Raw genomic sequence first — 22,063 nt, 5'->3', positions numbered from 1 at the left:
GTGGGCGCCTCCCCTTGGGACGCTTGCACGGGTGGGCATCACTCCATTGGGACAACGCTCATTTGGGCGGGTGCCTCCCCCTTGGGACACTCATGTGATGTGTCACACCCCCGTGTGTGATGTGCCACGCCCCCGCCACCCCAGGTACTGAAGCCCCTTCCTCCACGACTGCTGGTGTGATTCCCCTGAAGTGCTGGTTGCATGTTTACTGGATACCATTGACATGTCTTCGCTCCTGCCTTGGCTTGTCAGTTGCATCACTGGTGTAGATCTGTGTCACGTAGTGGGACAAATGACTACTGGGAGAATAAGAGAGCCAGGAGTCACACAGCATGTGAGGAATTGGAAACCAGTACTGTTGTGAGGAGCACCTGACTCTTCACTGGCTGTCAGCCAGAAAGCTAATACAGGCCTCACTTTTTTTTCCAGTGAGTGCTGTTTTAGAGGCTCTGTAATATCAGCTGATGCATGAAAAAAGGAAATACAAAAGTGGCTTTTATTGTGCGGGAGGCGGTGGAACATTGTTCCTCAAATGACAACAGTGTTTCTCTAGTTACCCTTTGCCAGCGTTTACTATTTCTGTACAAGCCCACATTGTCTTTGATGGTGTGTGTGTGTGTGTTTGTTTTATTTAGTTTTATTTATTTCATTGTGCATCTCTATTAGATGTTTCTCATGGGCCAACCATCCCGAGAAACCCTGCTGTGCTGTGGTGTGACCAGTGAAGGCATTTTCGACAATAAACAAGGTATTGTGTGCTTTGGAAGAAACATTGACAATGGCAAAGCCCAGATGGCTTGGAACCGTTTCAATGTTTTCTTCTTGCTGTATTAGTGCATAGATTTCAATAACGGTGGCGGCTGCGGGGCAGGAATGGCCAACTCAGAAGACATTTGGAGCAGAGCTGGGAACATCGACCGAACTCAAAACAGGATGAACTGTAGCCATTTGCAAATAGTCTTCAAGTATGCACATGGACATGGAAAGAGATGGGTTGTTCTTTCTGGCCCTCACCAAAACCATCACATATTCGAGGCACTGTTTGCTTCTGAACCAAGGGAGGCATTCGTCTTTGTGCTAAGGCAGAGTTTCCCAAACTTGGGCCTCTAGCTGTTTTTGGACTACAATTCCCATCATCCCTAGATAGCAGGATCAGTGGTCAGAGATGATGGGAATGGTAGTCCAAAAAGAGCTAGAGGCCTAAGTTTGGGAGACCTTGTGCTAAGGGCAAGCATTCTGTCAGGGCAAGCATTTTGGCTTGCCAGATGGGATCCCCATCTCCCCCCCCCCGACACTGTTCCTAGGGTTATCCCCCCCACAAGTCTGTTTGGGGCATGTGGGGGCACAAAGTATCACCCCGTTGTGCAAGCAGAAATCCTCGCACAAGGCTCCCACTGATTAGTTCCATTCTACTCATACGTACTTGTCTCCTGCTATGTGGGTATAGCAGCCGGAGATCTGGATTGGTGCCACTACTCCACCTGCACTATGCCAACCTCCCAGGTATCTCACCCCATGACAGTTCTCCTTCCCATAGAGCCCAGTGATGCAGCAGGTGGGAGGTCAGGTGTGAAGTGGTGACCCTACTCCCAGTTGCCCATGTCACTACCCAGAGGAACACCAGAGGAATATATGTTGCATTTATTTGTAGTATCCGATGATGTGGCGGCTTTTGTAGACAAGCAAACACTTGCAAATTGAAATGGGTGGAGGGGGCTGACACTTTTATGGTCTGCTTCTGGGCTTCCTGGAAACATCTGTCTGGTCACTGATAGCAACAGGATGCTGCAGTAAATGGACCTTTGGTCTGGTTCAGCAAGGTTGCGTGGTTATATTCTAAAATTCTAAGATGAAATTCTAAGATGATAAATGTTAGTCACACTTGGGAGTAGACTGAAATTAATGGGCATAACTAACTTCAGTGGAGTTACTCTGAGTAGAACTTAGTTGAAACAAAATATAAAAATTCCTTCCAATAGCACCTTAAAAGGTAAAGGGACCCCTGACCATTAGGTCCAGTCGTGACCGACTGGGGTTGCGCGCTCATCTCGCATTATTGGCCAAGGGAGACGGTGTACAGCTTCCAGGTCATGTGGCCAGCATGACAAAGCCGCTTCTGGCAAACCAGAGCAGCACACGGAAACGCCGTTTACCTTCCCGCTGTAGCGATTCCTATTTATCTACTTGCACTGCGTGCTTTCAAACTGCTAGGTGGGATACATATATCTTAAGTAAAGGTAAAGGGACCCCTGACCATTAGGTCTAGTCGTGACCGACTCTGGGGTTGCGCGCTCATCTCGCATTATTGGCCGAGGGAGCCGGCGTATAACTTCCAGGTCATGTGGCCAGCATGACAAAGCCGCTTCTGGCAAACCAGAGCAGCACATGGAAATGCCGTTTACCTTCCCGCTGTAGCGATTCCTATTTATCTACTTGCATTTTGACGTGCTTTCGAACTGCAGGTTGGCAGGAGCTGGGACCAAACAACGGGAGCTCACCCCGTCACAGGGATTCAAACCGCCGACCTTCTGATCAGCAAGCCCTAGGCTCAGTGGTTTAACCCACAGCACCACCTGGGTCCCTTAGCACCTTAGAGACGAACTAAGTTTGTCATTGGCATGAGCTTTCATGTGCATCATCTGAAGAAGTGTGCATGCACATGAAAGCTCATACCAATGACAAACTTAGTTGGTTTCTAAGGTGCTACTGGAAGGAATTTTTTTATTTTGTTTTGACTACAGCAGACCAACACGGCTACCTACCTGTAACTAGAACTTAGTTGAATACAGTGGTACCTTGGTACTCGAACGGCTTGGCTCCCGAACAAATTGACCCCAAATGGCGCAAACCCAAAAGTAAGTGTTCTGGTTTGCGAACTTTTTTTGGAAGCCAAACATCTGACGCAGCTTCCGTTTGAGTGCAGGAAACTCCTACAGCCAATCAGAAGCTGTGCCTTGGTTTCCGAACAGTTTCGGGAGTCAAATGGACACCTGGAATGGATTAAGTTCGAGAACCAGGGTACCACTGTAGAACCCAAATAATTTAAGCTTGAGTTGTTGTTGTTGTTGTTGCTTAAAAATAATTGAAAGTTTCAACTTATCTGGTCTTCCTGTAAACTTCACTATCTATACATTTATCTGATTTGCTGTATAATCATACCAAGAGATGATAAGAACTGAAGTCTTGCTTGCTTGCAGGCAGAAAAAAAATGCAGGTTCCGGAATACTGAAACAAATTCATCCCAACAACAGATAAAGAGTGTTGTCTCTTGGCAAGCACTTTTCTGGGAGAAGATTGCACTGTGAATTGTGGTAAAATTACCAGCATTAAATGGTAGTTGCTGCTTTAAACTTAAGGAGGCAAGGCAAACATTTTCACCCCTCTGAAAGTTCACAGAATGGGGGGCCCAGACAGTGAATGTTTTGTGACATGGGTACACTTAACTGACCCAAAGTTAACTAAAATGCTTGGTCAGATGAATACTTGTTTCCAATGGAGATTTGGAGCCAATCATTTCATCTGGGAGTTGCCATTATTCCTTGCCTGACAGTCCATTGTATCTCAGGATACGTGCTTCATCAAGATTTACAATGTCACACTCTGGTTAAAAGTTTATCAGTTGATCAGGAAAGATTATTACATGCTTAACTTGGGGTGCTATCTCTTGTTTGTTATAGCTGCGACTGTTTTATCCGCAATTGGTTTTTCTGCTGTGTAATTTACTCCTTGGTTAGAAAATGGCATATGCCACAAAATTGTACTAAAACTGATGGATTTAGTACATTTAATGTGTATGTGCAGAAGTTTCTTCTAAGCTAGCACCAGTTATGATAATCTGTTTCTGTATAAAGAATTCAAGTTCTGTCACAGTACTGTATGAAATTAGTGGACATTAACTTCGATGATTTCAGAAGCAAAATTTTGCTTAGGTTATTCTTTTTTGCAAATAAGCAAATCTCTGCAAATGCTTAATGTTTGCATCCCCTTACTCTGCAACCAGAAAAGGTAAGCCTACAGGTGCCTGGAGTAAACAATAGGCTATGGACTTAAATCACAACAGAAGACACCAAATGTAAACATGAAACCCTCTGCTACAGGTGGGGGAGAGATTCGGTTCACTTTGCATCTAAATGTGAACCTACATAATCTAGACTTTCTGAAATTCAAGAACCTAAACACAGCCCTCTGTGGAAATGTGAAGTTTTCTGAATTTTGTGATGCAGTTCTCCAGCCAAGTTAAAAGCATCTACTGGGGTAAAATGTGCATTAAAATGCATGCACACTAGTGAACACTACATGCAAAAATGCATTTTATCTCAGGAAATTGCTTAGCAATAGGGTGTATATTAGGCTGCAGGGCATACAAATTTTGTATTAGGAGAGATGTTCGCTAAAATGCAGATTAGTTTTCATGAGGACTTTTTAAATCATCGTCATCATCATCACAAACTGATGTGGTAATATGGAGAGCTGAATTTAAGATTGGGGAAATGATAACCCAAAATTGACAGATTCTCCCACCCCTAAAAAAGGTAAAAGACCACTGGATCCAGTTAAGTCCAGTCAAAGGCGACTGTGGGATTGCGGCGCTTATCTTGCTTCAGGCTGAGGGAGCCGGCATTTGTCCACAGACAGCTTTCCGGGTCATGTGGCCAGCAGGACTAAACCACTTCTGTGGCAACAGAATACCATGACAGAAGCCAGAGCACACAGAAATATCATTTACCTTCCCGCTGCAGCAGTACCTATTTATCTACTTGCACGTTTCGAACTGCTAGGTTGGCAGGAGATGGGACACAGAGCAACGGGAGCTCACCCCGTCATGCGGATTCGAACCGCTGACCTTCCAATCAGCAAGCCCAAGAGGCTCAGTGGTTTAGACCACAGTGCCACCCGCTCTCCTACCCTACCAACACCATGTGGCATGCATAGGACAGTTCCCCTTATTTCAAAATCTCAAGTCAAACAGGGAACAAAGTGGTTAGTGTGGGTGTGTTTTCAGAAGTGAGGAACATACTGAAAAATGTTTCAGCCTTGAAACTGAAAGGTCTATATTTAAGTCATGTTTTACCTGTGTGAACACGTTGACATATAACCCTGCAGCTATGTACTATCCCATTTTCACTTTTAAAGATTTCTTCCTGCTGTTATCCCAGCATGCACAACCTTTACGTAAAATACAACAGAATTATTTAAACTGGCAAGTAAATCAGTCTGTTTCGGATGTAATAGTACTAAGTTATGGGTATGCACCATATTACTTAAGTGAAATACAGTGCAATTTGCAATATTGTACAGAAATAATATCACCTATTACAGTAATTAAGCAGTGACAGGTTTATAGAGTGCTGGAAGGCGAAATTCAGTTTAGATTTGGGTCCTTTCCCCCCTATTAGTGCTGTGAGCTAAAGAGAAATTGCAATGCATTAACAAAACCAGTACCATTAGTTTTTACCTGGCTCTCCTTTTTTTCAGGGTTGTCATCATCACTCAGCTGATGAATTCCATCAGCAGAACTAGGAAGGTAGCGATTTTGGGTGGTTCCCCCTCTCCCTGCATCTCACCTCAGCTACTCCATGGCTTGTGGGATCCATCAGGGCACACTGGGGGCCAGGGCATAGCTGCCAAGTACCCCGTTTTCTCAGGGAAAACCTCGATTTTACTTACCTTTTCCCCGTGGTCCCCCGTATCACTTTGTCTCCCGTTTTTCTCCGTTATTTTCCCCTGACGGCGGCCATTTTTTTTTTCTGATTTGCCCTTCTATGGGCATCAAAAATGGCCGCCGGCGGCTTCAAAAGTCGCATCTACGCATGTCCGGAAGTGCATAGACGCGACTTCTGGTGTTGTCAGCGGCAATTTTTGGTGCCCATAGAAGGGCAAAGCGACACCGGAAGTTACATCGACGCAACTTCCAGTGTCACACGGCTGCCGGTCTCGGATTCTGCAGTCCGGGACTTGGAAGGTAAGGGCCAGGGGCTGCAGGGGAAGGGTGAATCCCTAAAAATTGCTTCCCTCTCCATTCCACTGACTCTCAGTTACTTTCAGCTGAGTGACACTGTTGGTTGGATGCAACCTTCAGATCAGTTTATCTCCTCCATAGAAAATGACTGATCACCCTGGTGAGTTGCTTAAGTTGCTTTCGCATACACCTGATCGGTCAAGTTGATCATGGGTGGCGTCAGCTTCTGAATGACGTGGAACAAATCAGGGTGGGCAGAGCTCCGTGCCAATACGCTGCATGAATCAATTGCCCACTGAACTACAATGCTCAAGGGTGGAGTCTATTGTAATGGTCAGTAGAAAACCATTCATCGTTCAGCCCGGACACTGAGGTCCAGCTCCGAGGGCCTTCTGCCGGTTCCCTCACTGCAAGAAGTGAGGTTACAGGGAACCAGGCAGAGGGCCTTCTCCGTAGTGGCACCCACCCTGTGGAACACCCTTCCATCAGATGTCAAGGAAATCAACAACTACCTGACTTTTAGAAGACATCTGAAGGCAGCCCTGTTTAGGGAAGTTTTTAATGTTTGATGTTTTATTATGTTTTTAATATTCTGTTGGAAGCCGCCCAGAGTGACTGATTAAGCCCAGCCAGATTGGCGGGGTATAAATTATTATTATTATTAAGCATGCCTGTGCTCAGGTAGGTCTGCTAGCCTCTGAACTGAATGAGAACTAAATGCTAACTAGGATTGCTTTATCGTTTTCTGTATTCTACCAAAGTTTTATCCAGAAGAGATATTAATTAGGAAGTATAAGGGGGAAGTAGCAAGGTGTAATAACAAATAATCACATAGCATCTAATGAAGATTTTGCAAGGTATAGCAGAGTAATCCTTTCCTCATAACCATCCCGTGTAGTGCTTAATCCCAAGGTATACAATGCATGGAACTGCATTGTAAGGCAGGAATTTTGCAGGGACCCATTTTTAGGCTGCAATCCTAAACATACTCACCAGAGGTTAAGTCTGATTGAACTTAAAGGGATTTACGCCTAAGTAAACATGCTTGGGATTGTACCATGTGCCATTCAAAGTTGTTGGGTTTTTTTTGAACGAAATCTGCAGGGTTTGTGACACCATATTTATATGGAATTTCTTGGGATGTTTTCCAAGCAGCTTTTGCTTAAAGCTCCAAGATCCTTTAGGTTGCATCCCCACCCCCTTCAGATCATCTGAGTTACTTTCTTCTGTGCAGCAAAAAAAAGGGGGTTTTAAAAGAAAGTTCTCTGGAATTCTCCACTGCTTTGTTTAATGCAACAGCGGGTGTGTTGTATCTCAGGTTTCATTTAATGCTTGTATTCCAAGGGAAAATACTAAGATTGGATGGATGGATTGGCAGGTTGATTGGATCTTTCCATGGCGTGCTTCTTGCTGAAGTGATCTGCTTCAATGCGCACCATGACCTAGCTCACAATTTCGACCATAATTAACTGAGTGCCCTTTCCCCAATCAGGCAATTAGGGCTCTGACCCGCAATCAGAGAGCACGGGAGGAAAGCAATCAGATTATCACTTTGCCACACAGCAGGTCAACTCAAGCTTCATTCCGATATGCTTGGAGGATTATTCAAATTGTCCCTTAACATACCCAAGAACTCTGTTTAAAAAGCAGCTAGCCAAGGGGCGGCTAACGGAGTAAATGAGACCATTGAGGCCGAAGGATCCAAAACAATCGAAACAAATATCCAACCACTTAAAAAACATATTATAAATAAATAAATATTTCCGCGTGACGTTTCTCCTTGCAGACGGTAACAACAACCCGACGGCGGTAAAGTCTGCAGAATTTTGAGTGGCTGAAAACGAGTGCTTCTTCGTTCGTATGATTTAAATTTAGAACTTGTGTCTCTCTGGTGGCATTTTTTTCCTGTTTGGCATACTGTGTGTAGGAACCTGTACTTCTGTATATAGATGCAATGGTTGGCGGCTGATGCAGATGACATTTCTTATATATATATATATATATATATATATATATATATATATATATATATATACACACAGTATATAAAAGCACATACAAAAGATGGCAGGTAAGAATTCAGAAGCTAAAAAGGCAGGGGCATTAAGAGAAAGGTCTTCATACATTGACGGAATGCCATCAGAAAGGGGAACAAATTCGCTTCCTTAAGGAAGAGAATTCAATAGCCTGAGTGTAACCTTCCCATGACCGTTCAATATAATTCAGTGTATCTTCTTTCGATATGGATCATAGCGGTTACAATCATGGGCAGTTTCAGAGGGTGGGCTGAGGAGGGGGCAAAGAAGGAGCTTGCCTCCCATTTACCCCCATTGCTGTCATTAACATATCCTGATTTCCTTTCGTTTCAAAGTCTTAACATGAGGGACACAACACATCCACCCACTTTGCCCTTTCTCTGTGTGCCCCCCCCCGTGCTGCCACTAGTTACAATTTAACAGGTTGTAGAATAAGGGGGATTGCCTTTCCTCAGGTTCACTAAACATGACAACCTGCCATTATCTCCTCCAGGTTGGGGTAGCTTGCTCTGAGGTCACAGAAGGAAGCCTGCAATCCAAGATCCTTTAAGTGGAAATGCCATTAAACACAAGATGACCATGCAAACATGTGCTTGACCATTGATTTCAATGGGTCTTCTCTGATCATCTCTAACACTGAATATTGCCCTTATACTCTGAACTAAATGAAACCATTCTTTTTGGCTGCTCTCCCGGTGTGAAAACAATTTGTTGCAAAATGTCTTTCAGATATTTGATTATTGCTACCTTAAATTCTGGTGTTGTCCATAATTCAGATTTCTCAACAAAGAGCCTGGCGGCATCTGAAAGGCTTGACATTTTTTCTATCATAGGCATGGAGCCTTATCAATTTCTCGTTTTTAACCATTTCATCCAATGTAGCAAATTGTGCTTGAATGACTTAAAATATCTTAGCGCAAAGGTAATATTCTCCTTTGTCCTCCCAGGTTTTTCCACCATGTTTGGAAAGAAAAAGAAAAAGCTTGAAATTTCCGGCCCTTCAAATTTTGAACACAGGGTGCACACTGGATTTGATCACAGAGAACAGAAGTTCACCGGACTACCTCAACAGTGGCATAGTTTGCTAGCAGACACAGCAAACAGGCCGAAGCCTATGGTGGATCCTTCATGCATTACCCCGATCCAACTTGCTCCAATGAAGGTAAGCAGATTATATGCACCCCAATTAGTGCATATATTAGTGGAAACTCCGTGACGTGTCCTTCAGGGAGCTTGCCCATTTCTGTTGCAGAAGAAAAGGGCAGGTTCTCTCTTGAGAAAATACCTGAATAGCTGGACATGCATGTCCATAGGTGTCAGAGGTTCTTGCGGCTACTCTTGAATAACGATGCTCCATATCTGCTTGTCTTTAAGATGTTTTTTATTGTGCATTCTATTTACAGTGCAAAGTGCCTGGAAAGCATGTCTGCTTTGTCTGAGTTAGAATCTCGCAATGGCTTCTTTCTGTTTCACGCCCAACATAACAGCCTGGGAACTCCAAAGCGCCTCCCCCTTGTCCTACTGGGTACCGTACGCCTCAATTCAGGCGTCGGGGGGAAGGGCCGCCCTCTGACTGCTCTCCGGTCCCTTCCTCCCCAGCTTCCTCCCTCTCTACTCGGTGTGGAGGCTGTTTGACGCTGCCAGAGCCTTGTCTCCCCCCCTCAGCTTCCTGACTCCTGTAATCTGATCCGCTGCTGGACTACTGCTCTGAGAGGAACTCGACCTGATGATGGGAGGGGGGCTGTTCCATATAAGCCTTCCCCCTTACAATAGGACATGTTTGTTATGCAAAGATTGCAATCTTAAATGAATTTTGCTTTGCAATACACAGAAATGGGCGAGCGGTGGAACCTCTATAGATGCTTAATGTAACTAACTAAAACAAACAAAACTCCTAAGTTTGGAGTTTCGACACAGGAGAGAAAAGTGTGAGTTTCCAGTTCACAACCCAACCAAAAGCATATTTTCAAATTAGGGTTTGAGAATTCGATTCAGCAGGAACACCAAGAGACATCCCAAAACCAACATTGCAGACTTTCCCCAAATCCACATAGCCATTGAGCAGCTTTTGAGCACCATGGTTCAGCTGAGGATACACAAAAAGAGTAATGTTCCTCTGAACCCCAGGCTAACGACATGTATATACAAGTCCATAAAATAGACCTTGTTGTCATCCTCAATTTTGCCCTGTCCCCTCCAGCAAGAGTAAAGCAGGTTTTCTCCTTGTGTCCTTGTTTGTTGTAGATTATTTGCTGCCTATCAGTTTATCCTTTCAAATCGATATTCTTAATAGTTATTTTTAACAAGCCGTCTCTGAGCAAAAAGTTGTAATTTAATGTAATATAATATAATATAATCTTGGGTAATATAAAGCGGAAATCAATGTTTACTTCCCACTTTCTCACCCAATCATCCTAGCTACTTATGAAGCAGTAAGCTGGGAGGCTTAAAAACAATGTTCTTTAAATAAATCCACGAGGACTTTGGAGTTCAGTTTGAAGTCAGCTTGCATTTTCTTATGCAGCGATTGATGGATATCAGTTAATGAAACCATGTAGACAACTGAACAGCATATATTCACAATTCCAGTTGTCAGGACTGTCTGCTCGCTGTTTGTTTGTTTCCCCCCCCTGTCCAGTCTTCTAAAGCTTTGCATGTAAAGAATATTACAGCCAGCTGGATCAGACCAAAGCCCTAACTGCTCCTTGTCTGCTGTCTCCAGGAACATATTCAAATTCACACTGCCTCTTGCAGCGGAGGAAGAATGTAGCCATTGTAGATAGTAGTCATTGGTAGGGTTAGCGTCCGTGAATTCGCTTGATCCTCTTAAAGCCACGCAGAATGATGGCCATTGTTATTCCTTAATGGGAAAAGGACCCCCACCCACCCACCCACCCACAGTTTTTTCTACCACCCTCTTGCCCTCTCCTCCAGCTGCATTGTTGCAGGCTCAAGAGATTCATGCAGTGCGATCCTATGAATGAAGGGAGAACACAGTGTATCCTAGCGCCGCCTTTAATTATGCTAAATTCTATTAGCGCTTTGGATTAAAAGAAAGGAATATCTGGAAGCAGAGAAAGGGGTCTCATGTAAGGTAAGTTTACCTGCATTGTAGGATCTTGAGGTTTTGCTGTCATCTAGTGGCCATGTTCTTTATTGTTCAGAATATACAATTTGCATCACCTAGGAGTGGATAATATGCTATTGTGTGCTGGTGAGGGAAAGAGTCCTTTATCCAATTTCCTTTAAATCCGTTTTCTGTTCGGGCACCACAGAGACCTTACTAAGGATCCTCCCCACCACTCATAATCCAGCATTGCCTCTCTCTCGGGTGGAAAGTGGTAGAAATGCTGTGTATTAATTAATTGAAATGTATGCAAAGTCCATCTACCCGAACACTGTCTACTCCGATTGGTGGTGACTTTCGGGCATCAGAGATCTTGAAATGCCTTGCTGCTTTAAATCTGTTACATTGGTGGAATGGGGGATCGTCTGCATGTAAAGCACAGTGAATTTATTCAACATGTTTTTATTTCATTAAAGCTGGCCAAGGTGGTTAACTCAGGGCGTAATAAATAATCAACATCGCAAAAGCTTTCTTGCTAAGTTACAGCCTTGCAATGTGAATTAGGCTGAATGATAATAACTTGTCTGAGATCGTTTACCAGGGCTGATTCTACACAGATATTAAAAAACGCTGTGAAAATGCGTTTTAAAAAGTTGTAAAATATATATGGAATTTTCCATTAGCTCATCGTCGCCATCTAGTGTCACATTTGTATAATGCACTTAAAACGTTATATTTGCAGCTGTATAGCTGAGTCCTCGGAGTAAGGCCCTCTTTACGCCTTACTCGCATGTTCAGGGCAAGTTTATTGAAAGAGACTTGCTGGTCCACCTTTAGCTCCACCCAGAGTCACTTTCCCCCTCCTACCCCAACCTTTCTCATCCTCTTGTTCAGCATATTGCACTATGGAGCCATCTCTCCACGGTGATTGACTCACCGTGCAACCTTGTGATCACACTGGGTTCTAAATCACTCGCAGCACCTCCACACGATGAGAAGGTTCCCCACTGCAGACATTATGCTGAACTCGATGGAGCAACAGTGGCGGCAAAAGGAGCAGTGTGACTTAGCTTCGAGAAACGAATCCCCACAGAAAAACCACTGGCCCAAACTTAATATCCTTAGTATTTGTTCTTCCATCATCCACTTCTTTCTTTCATTTTTTGGGGGGTATTTGCTGTATTTTTGTTTTGTACTTTTCAAGTTTATACATTTCACTTTTCATTTTGACATTTCAAAACTTGACTTCCTCCCCCCTCTTTCTATGGTTCCTTAAATTTATTTTTAATATCTTCTGCATATCCAAATTAAGTTAATTTGCTCATTTGTTTATCTTCTTTAAATTTATACTCTTATAAAACTGCAGGTTATCACAATAATCCTGCCAATGTTTTTGTCTGTTTATAATTCATCTGTATATATTCAATAAACCATTTCCATCATTTTATTTTTAAAAAATTGTTATCTTGATTTCTTATTCTTCCAGTAAATTTTTCAATTTCTGCATTTTCCGTATGTTTTTGTATCCATTCTTCCTTTTCTGGGACTTCTTCTGCTTCTTTCCATTTTGGGGCCAGTAACATTCTTGCCGCTGTAGTAGAATACATGAATAAGTTTCTATACATTTTAGGTAGTTCTGTCCCTATGATTCCCACTTCTTTCTTTCAAGAGTAAATCTAGATCCGATATGTGCTTATACTTGCAGTCACACTGCATCATGGAATTTGTAGTCTGCATAAAAAGACTCTCATTCTGGTATATCCCCCCCCCCCCGGTGTGTGCAGGTGGGGCATGGTGCAAACAGAGATGGTGGTGGCTATCCTAAATGTAATAATAATAATAATAATAATAATAATAATAATAATAATAATAAAATAATTATTATTTATACCCCGCCCATCTGGCTGGGTTTTCTCAGCCACTCTGGGTGGCTTACAACAGATTAAAGATTAAAAGCCTCTCTAAACAGAGCTGCCTTCAGGGCTGCCTTCTGATGGGAGGGCATTCCACAGGGCGGGTGTCACTACCGAGAAGGCCCTCTGCCTGGTTCCCTGCAAATTGGCTTCTCACAATGAGGGAACCGCCAGAAGGCCCTCAGCACTTGACCTCCATGTCCGGGCAGAACGATGGGGGTGGATATGCTCCTTCAGGCAGGGCCGGCTCTAACGCAAGGCTGGGTGACACAATGCCTTCAAAGGTAGCCCCACGTAGAGCGCATTGCAGTAGTCCAACCGGGAGATAACTAGAGCAAGCAGCATTCTGGCGAGACAGTCTGCAGGCAGGTAGGGTCTCAGCCTGCGTACCATATGGAGCTGATAGACAGCTGCCCTGGACACAGAATTGACCTGCACCTCCATGGACAGCTGTGAGTCCAAAATGACTCCCAGGCTGCGCACCTGGTCCTTCAGGGGCACAATTACCCCATTCAAGACCAGGGAGTCCTCCACACCTGCCCACCTCCTGTCCCCCACAAACAGTACTTCTGTCTTGTCAGGATTCAACCTCAATCTGTTAGCCGCCATCCATCCTCTAACCGCCTCCAGGCACTCACACAGGACCTTCACCGCCTTCACTGGTTCTGATTTGAAGGAGAGGAAGAGCTGGGTATCATCCGCATACTGATGAACACCCAGTCCAAACCCCCTGATGATCTCTCCCTGTGACTGCATGTCCATGTTAAAAAGCATGGGGAAGAGGACAGAACCCTGAGGCACCCCACAAGTGAGAGCCCAGGGGTCTGAACACTCATCCCCCCACCACCACTTTCTGAACACGGCCCAGGAGGAAGGAGTGGAACCACTGTATAACAGTGCCCCCAGCTCCCAACCCCTCTAGACGGTCCAGAAGGATGTTATGGTCGATCGTGTCAAAAGCCGCTGAGAGATCCAGCAGAACTAGGAAACAGCTCTCACCTTTGTCCCTAGCCTGCACACTATTAAATATACTTTTTGCATTGAATGCATTTAAAGTATGGCACCCTGTCGAAGAAGCAGACTGTGCAAATGTTACAGGAAAGCTGCACAGATTCTTCTACTCCGCTCCAACCAGTTAGTTGCACACTACATCATGGGGCCGGCAAGTTTTAAAGCTGCGTAACTATAGAGCCATTGCTGGGTTTGCAAATTGTTCAATGCTGGGCTTCAGCGAGGGATTTGCAATTGAGCTCTTTCACTTCCCTTCACACTGCTGACAGTGAGAGAATAGACAAGCGTACTGGGAAGTAGAGATTAAAAATATAAAATGAACCATTTGGGCAAAAACAATGGAATTCCACGATATGATATTGTATTATGTCAGTGGGTACCAAAGGATTTAAATAGCATGAGAATATGGAATGTGTATTTTGGCTTGAAAACACACAAGTACCTATTGTGTGAGTGTGAGCAATGGGTTTAATGCAGGCAATTGGATACAACCACATCTTCTGACTTGAATGGACTGCTACAAAATCTGGCAGCAGCTCCCACCCCACTCCTAAAGGCCCTATGCTGTATGTGTGTTATAGACAGACTGCTCTTGCACAGCTGTCTGGAAATGGTGTTAATGTGCCACCTAGTGCCAATGGATAAAACTACCAATGAAATAAGGTGAGTTAAAAACAACTGTCTTTTGGCATATTAAATACTAGCAGATTTATTGCGGCATAAGCTTTTATGGACCATCTTGCATTATGGACTATATTGCAATACATGCACACACTGACCTTACATTGTTGCCACAAAATGGAAAAGCTGAACTATATTTGATGGTCTTTGGGGCTCCCAGATTGCAACAACCAGACCTTCAAAGCTTATATGCCACAGTAGATCTATGAGGGTGATAGCCAACCATTGTCTTACTCAGAGAAGACCCACTGAAATCAGTGGACTCAAATAACACAGTTGGCTGTCACTCTTAATTTTAAGGTATCATAGAATTGGAAGGGACTCTGCGGATCATCTGCTCCAACCCCCTGCAATAGCGGGAATATGCAGCTGTCCCATGCGGGAATCGAACCGCAAGCACCATGTTCTAACCAACTGAGCTATCCAGATACACAAATCATAGTTGCTGTCACTGTTGCTTTGCTACAAAACAGCAGACTAAGCCAGCTACCCTTCTTTAATGTGTCATACAAGCGACTGATGATTTCCCCAATGTATTGATGCCAACCTACAATGACACTGCCCTACTGATTCCATAAAAACAGCCATGAAATAACAAATGAACTGCACATTGCAAAATCTTATTTCATTGACTCTGTCTTAACACCTCAAATAGTAGTGATAGAAGTAGTGGATAAGTGAGGCTTATCCACATGTTTTACTGGTTCTGTTATGAAGAAGCAATGATCTAGATTGGCCTTCCCCAACCTGATGCCCTCCAGATGTTTCGGACCAAAATTCCTATCAGTCCCAGACAGCAGGGATTATGGGAGATGTAGTCCAGATCTAAAGTGCTAAGTTACAAATGCTCAAAGACTAGGTGGAATGTTCCTTTCCCCTCCACCTTTTCCATACGACAGTCTACTTTGGAAAGTTTCAAAAGCAGTTTGACGTGTGGTAGTGGAACTGCTGTTGGAGAGAAGCAAATCCAAAACCACCTTAGGCATGTCAAACCAGTTGTGTACTTCTTTGAGTATTGGACAACATGGCGTGATATGATCAGGAATCATATCAATTTTAGGAAAATATTGCCAGAAAAGCTTTGATCCTATGCATGCATAACTGGGACTAAGTTCTATAGAATCAGGATATATATATATATATATATATACACACACACACACACACACACACACACACACACACACACCACACACACAATTTCTGAAATGAAAAATCAAGATCGTTTTCTGAAATTCAATTTTATAATCTTGTTAGATTTTGAAACTTTCCCAAAAGTCTGAGATGATTTCATTTCATCATTGGGGTATTTGGCTAAATTGTCGCTCCTGTAAAGAAAGGAATAAGAGTCACTGCTATATTTCATTGCTAATTGTGGACACAAGGTGGCAGCAGAAAGCGTTTCAGCATGCAGATAAGGCGTCATCTCTTTAAACAGAAATGTGGTGAGAGTTTTGTTTAAAATAAATCCAGTGTGATGAAGTTGTCATTTGCATGTGATTACCCTTATTAAGGGACTGCTTTCTCACTTCATAATCTGAGATTGCAACCGATGTATGCAAATTCCAAGATCTGAACAGGCAACATGTCAGATGCTTATTAAAGGTAAAGGGACCCCTGACTGTTAGGTCCAGTTGCAGACAACTCTGCAGTTGTGCCGCTCATCTCGCTTTACTGACCGAGGGAGCCGGCATACAGCTTCCGGGTCATGTGGCCAGCATGACAAAGCCGCTTCTGGCGAACCAGAGCAGCGCACGGAAACGCCATTTACCTTCCTGCCAGAGCAGTACCTATTTATCTACTTGCACTTTGACGTGCTTTCGAACTGCTAGGTGGGCAGGAGCTGGGACTGAACAATGGGAGCTCACCCCATCGTGGGAATTTGAACCGCTGACCTTCTGATCAGCAAGCCCTAGGCTCTGTGGTTTACACCACAGCGCCACCCGCGTCCCCAGATGCTTATTAGGATGTGTGATTGCCCCCTTGTTCCCTCCATAAAGGATAGAATATTTTTTTGAGCACGCCTGTTGAATTCTCATCATACCCCATGCCATGTCTTCTGTGTCTTCCTACCCCAAGATCATTCCTTGAGGCAGCAGAGGCAGGCTGCTCCCAATCTCCAGTGGGACATATTTTCCCACTTGGAAGCTGGTACTACAAGTCCCAGAATCCTCAAGGAGACATCTTCTCTGCAAAGATTCTGGGATTTGTCCTTCTCTGACCTGCTGGCAGCAAAAGATGCTCTGCTGGGGACTGAGTACTTCTCTGCCACCTGCCTCCCGATATATGTTTGGGACCTTGAACAAGAGAGGCAGCAGAAGAAGGTTTTAATCAGAATAGAGGCAGATTTGTCTGTTCTAGGTGGTGATCACAGCCAGCTTGGGCTGCTAGTGAGCAGGGGGACAGTCAGAGGTTCAGTCACCAACAGGACCTTGGACAGCGCTAAATGGAGCTTGGCTTGATAGCTTATGAAAGAAGAGCTCAGATGTTGCTTCAGCAACAATCTGGAGTTCACTGGGGGTTTAAACAGGCTGCAGTTCAGTTTAGTTTGTTCCCCTACAGGGAAAAGCCTCCTAGTTTCATAAACATTGGCTCTCTGACTGAACTGAAAATTTTATGGCTCGGCAACAGTTTCAGGGCCGAAGTCCTTGAAATCCAAGGATGATGATAATGCAATCTCCTCCAGCTGGGGAGGCAGGGTATGGGTTTTATACCCTCTAGGGGAGGGGAGGCAGAAATCATCACTAAAGCACAATAAAAAGGACATCTGGAGCCCCCCCCAACTGAAAATACAGGGAGCAATTAGACTGGAAGGAGGCAGGGTGCTTGCTTAACTGCTTAACTGCTTCAGCAGTTAAAATGTTTTTTTATCCACCTCTGGCAATAGAACTGGGGAAAGCTGTACAAGAAGTTGCAATACATGCAAGTGCAGGGGTCTGTAAAATAGTACATAGCGGGTCCCTGGGTCTCCAGCAGGGTAGTGCGAAACTGATATTATGCAGACGGCATATAATCATCATTAAATGGTTCTAGTCTTGAATGCTAAGTTGGTCTGAAAAGGCAGGCAGCCCACTTGTCTGGAAAATGCATACAGCTACCATGCTGATTTATAACTTACTATTTATACAGTGTGTGCATTATTATAACTTGCTCTTGCCTACATGGTAAAAAAGTGCTGTGTTAGTCTCCTCTGGTGTTCACTTAAACATGGATATATGTTTATGCAGGTGGTGCTGTGGTCTAAACCTAGGTGGCGCTGTGGCCTAGAGCTTGCCAATAGGAAAGTCAGCAGTTCCAATCCCCATGACGGAGTGAGCTCCCATTGCTTGGTTCCTGGTCCTACCAACCTAGCAGTTCGAAAGTACGTCAAAGTGCAAGTAGATAAATAGGTACGGCTCCGGTGGGAAGGTAAACGGTGTTTCAGTGCGCTGCTCTGGTTCACCAGAAGTGGCTTAGTCATGCTGGCCACATGACTCGGAAAAACTGTCTTTGGACAAACGTCGGCTCCCTCGGCCAGTAAAGCAAAATGAGCGCCGCAACCCCAGAGTCATTCGCGACTGGACTTAACTGTCAGGAGTCCTTTACCTTTCATGTACATGACACAGGACAACTTAGAACACCATAAGAACACCACTTGTTGCAATGCCTGGGAAGGAACTCTCTGAGTCATTGCAGCAGCTAATACAGAAATTATCTTTATTAGTTAATATCAGACAGTCGATACAGCTGCATCGGCATGAAAAGATAATAAGCCTGTCAAAGTTTCTGCAATGTGCAGAAGTGTGGGTTGATATGACTGCAACGGCAGCAGGGATTATGCCCAGGTACAAAGCTATGATGTCTCTCAGGAACAGAGAGGAATCGGGATGCCTTGCTCACCATTCTAAGGGTCTTTCAACCGCTGTGGAGCCAACTCTGCCAGGGCAAACCTATATGCTCGGTTAATATGTAATGCTAGCATATGGGATTGAAATTGGCAGCTCGTCTAGTGTGATGGATTTGCTTCACTTCTTTTACACGGGATGTGGATGTAGCAGCAATTGCATTAATGTGGCTGTCCACAACTCAAGGATCAGGGAGACTTATCATGCAATCCTATTATTCATGTTTGCTCAGAAGAAAGTCCCACTGTGCTCAATGGAGGGCCAATATGGAGTGAAATGGCCTCCCCAGGTTCACCATTCATAATTTTTGGTTGCAACTGCAGAAACAGCTTTAATATTGTCAAATATTGTTTTTATAGTGATAAAGGAAGCACTGGTGGGGATGGGAATTGTAGTCAAAAACATCTGGAGGGGTAAAAGGTAAAGGACCCCAGGATGGTTAAATCCAGTCAAAGGCGACGATGGAGTTTTGGCATTCATCTCGCTTTCAGGCCGAGGAAGGCGGTGTTTGTCTGCAGACAACTTTCCGGGTCATCTGGGCAGCATGACTAAACCACTTCTGGTCCAATGGAATACCGTGACAGAAGCCAGAATTTATGGAAACACTGTTTACCTTCCTGCCACAGCAGTACCTATTTATCTACTTGCACTGGTGTGCTTTTGAACTGCTAGGTTGACAGGAGCTGGGGCAGAGCAACGGGAGCTCACCCCATCACGGGGATTTGAACTGCCTACCTTCCGATCAGCAAGCCCAACAGGCTCAGTAGTTTAGACCACAGCACCACCCACGGACACCAGATGGGCAAAGATTGTTCTGTTCCTCCTCTCTTAGCCCATTGCTTCCTTCATCCACCAATATCCACCAATCCACCATTCATTATTTAAGAGGAATTTCTCAGGAGAGTGTTTTCTGAGAAATTTTCCAGACATTTTCTTTTTTTATCCCCACCCAAACGGCAGAGAACTCTCACCTCCCCATCAGAGAGAACATCGGGCAAAATTCTGTCTCCCAGTTTCAACACCTACAGACAGCATGGAGAATTTTGGGTGACTGTTTTCACTCAGCCCCAATTCCCCTATCCACCCACCAACAGAAATAAAATGGGATAGAATCAGACAGAACATAGGTTTGAGTTAATCGTCTACTAGAAGACAACTATAATATTGGGGTCAGAATACAAACCAGTACAATTTCCCTGGCACCCACTTGTGAATAGCCATTTTATATTAATGGTGGATTGGGGAGTTTATCATTGACTATTTTCTGAAGTCAGAACATGGTTGTTTATACTTAATTTATCTTTAGGGATGTAAGTGCCTTTCCCTCTGTATAAAGCTCCTCTTTCCCCCTCAAATATTCATGAATTAATATGAGAACATTAATTAGATTTGTACAGAATTTAGGCCTGGCTCTTCAAAGGAATCTTTCACGAATGGCTGCATGTGTATATGTTTCTGTCCATTTTAGTTGTTACTTGTCCTATAAATGCACACTTAGAAATATACTATTTCTTTAAGGGAAAAGCGGGAATGCATCCTCAACATGAACATAAAATATAGAATTATTTGCTTAACGTGAGTTCTTATTGGGGCAAAGCAGTTAATCATCTACTTCATTATAGTCAGCGTTAATACAGTGGTTTTTAAACAGGAGCTGTTTTTCATCTCCTCTTTGTAACATGGTGAGACAGCTGTTCTTACAGACAGATCCATTATAGCTTATCACTAGAGAACAGGCCGCTAACATAACACCATGAATTATGGCTATTGTCACCGGCAGCCAGAACAAATGCCGGAACTCTTCAGAAAGCAATGGAAAGCAGAAGATATCTGCTCTTAAGGAGAAGTGGGCTTTAACTCAAAGAGATTGGCTTTCATTGATTTTAATGTATGAGAGTCGCTATGGCACAGAGGTGTGGCATAACTTAGCATTGCGATATTGATCTCTCCCAAGCTGCATTCTGGTTTGCATTAATGCGTGCTGTTTAGCACTCACCAGAGGTAGCGGTATGATAACAAATAGCAGCTGAAACGGTGGGGCGGTGCATGCTCTCGTCTTTGCTATGCTCAGGGGTGCCATGTGGGAGAACGTCCTCTTCTTGTCCTGCCCCAGCCCCTGTTTGGAAACTTTTTGAGAGCAACTTGTACCTCTGGTCAACTCATTGTTATAAACAATAAAATGGGTGTGTGGACTATGAATGCAGGTTGAAAGCACAAGCCTTTTGCTGGGAATCACAATTGGGGACGGTGCGGTTGTGATCAGGCTCGGCTTGTGGGAACCGCCCCCCCTTCCTGCAACTTCCTGAGAAAAGGAGGGCAGTATAGATTTAGAACAGTGGTTTGCAGAGGGTCATAGTTCAGAGGGGAGAAGCTGGGAAATATTGGGAGAATAGCAGGAAGAAGAAGCACCAGGGGAGAGACAGCTGACAGACTCAGTGTCTCTAGAAAGCATTCCTGACCACCACTCCTCTCCTAGGACCAGGTGTGCACTGAGAGTAGCAGAACAGAAAGCTCAGGGGCAGAAAGCACAGATCAGCTGGCACAGGGGTGACGTAATACTGTATGGGAGAGATGGAGGGAGTGGGACTTTACTTGGAGCAACGCCATTACCTAGAGAGAGACCACATTCCTTTGTCTCTCACTGTGAATATTGAATAAACTACTTGGTAAGAACTCTTCTTATCTGCTTCTTTGCTGCCATCATGGGAGGGGTACAGTGGGTTCTCCATAGACATCTGGTTGGCCACTGTGAGAGCAAAGTGAAGGACTAGATGGATCTTTGGTCTGATCCATCAGACTCTTCTTAAGTTCTTAGGTAAGGTCTGATGTGAGACACCAGTTCAGCTCACCTCCTAGGAGAATATATGCTGCTTGCCTGCAACTATGCCTTGCTGGTATTGTTGGCAATGGGGAGACAATGGAGTGTGCCTCCAGTGGTGAAGCTCAGCCTGGTCACTGCGTCTGGAGATCCTGGGTTGCCCAGATGACCAGATCCCTCCTTTCAGCCATGCTGATGTGATCTGATCCAATGGAAAGCAGAGTGATACGTTAGGCACCAGCTTGGCTGCAGGAGTTGTCGGAAGGAGCCACACAAGGCGCCATCCAGCCATCTTAGGGACTCCACTCCAGATTTGTGTAGGGTTTACTCCTGAGCTTTTTTCTCTCCTGAAGATATCCTGCAAGACAGCAAAAGTTTTGGATCAGAGTTTTCCTTCTCCATATGTGATAAAAGAGGAAACAGGACTTCTCATTGCTTAGCAATATGGGGAACATGCAACAATATTTTGTAATTTTATACTATTATGAAGGGGGTGGCCTTCCAGGTGTTCTTGAACTACAGTTCCCATCATCCCTGACCATTGACCACATTGGTTGGAGCTCGTAGAGAATAGATTCCAACAATATCTGGAAGTTACCATGTTTCTTTCCCTCATTCTGTGACCATAAATCTTCTGAGTTTCCCCACATCCTTGAGCGTTATGAAGTCCCACAGTCAAGTCATACCAAGCTTT

At 44.2% G+C, this 22,063-nt stretch overlaps 1 protein-coding gene across 1 annotated transcript in view; it reads left to right on the top strand.

Annotated features, from left to right (window-relative positions):
- Positions 1–667: 667 nt before the first annotated feature.
- PAK5 (p21 (RAC1) activated kinase 5) overlaps positions 668–22,063 on the top strand; it is a 51,615-nt gene continuing 30,219 nt past the window's right edge. Inside the window, exons 1-2 of the mRNA XM_035110085.2 lie at positions 668–748; positions 8,943–9,157. Coding sequence (XP_034965976.2) covers positions 676–748; positions 8,943–9,157 — 288 coding nt within the window. The 5' untranslated portion in view covers positions 668–675. The remainder of the gene's footprint in view (positions 749–8,942; positions 9,158–22,063) is intronic.

Source organism: Zootoca vivipara, chromosome 3 (genome assembly GCF_963506605.1).
Source record: "Zootoca vivipara chromosome 3, rZooViv1.1, whole genome shotgun sequence".
Classification (NCBI taxonomy): domain Eukaryota; kingdom Metazoa; phylum Chordata; class Lepidosauria; order Squamata; family Lacertidae; genus Zootoca; species Zootoca vivipara.
Note: the sequence above shows the minus strand (reverse complement) of the source record. Positions and strands in the feature narration are given on the sequence as shown.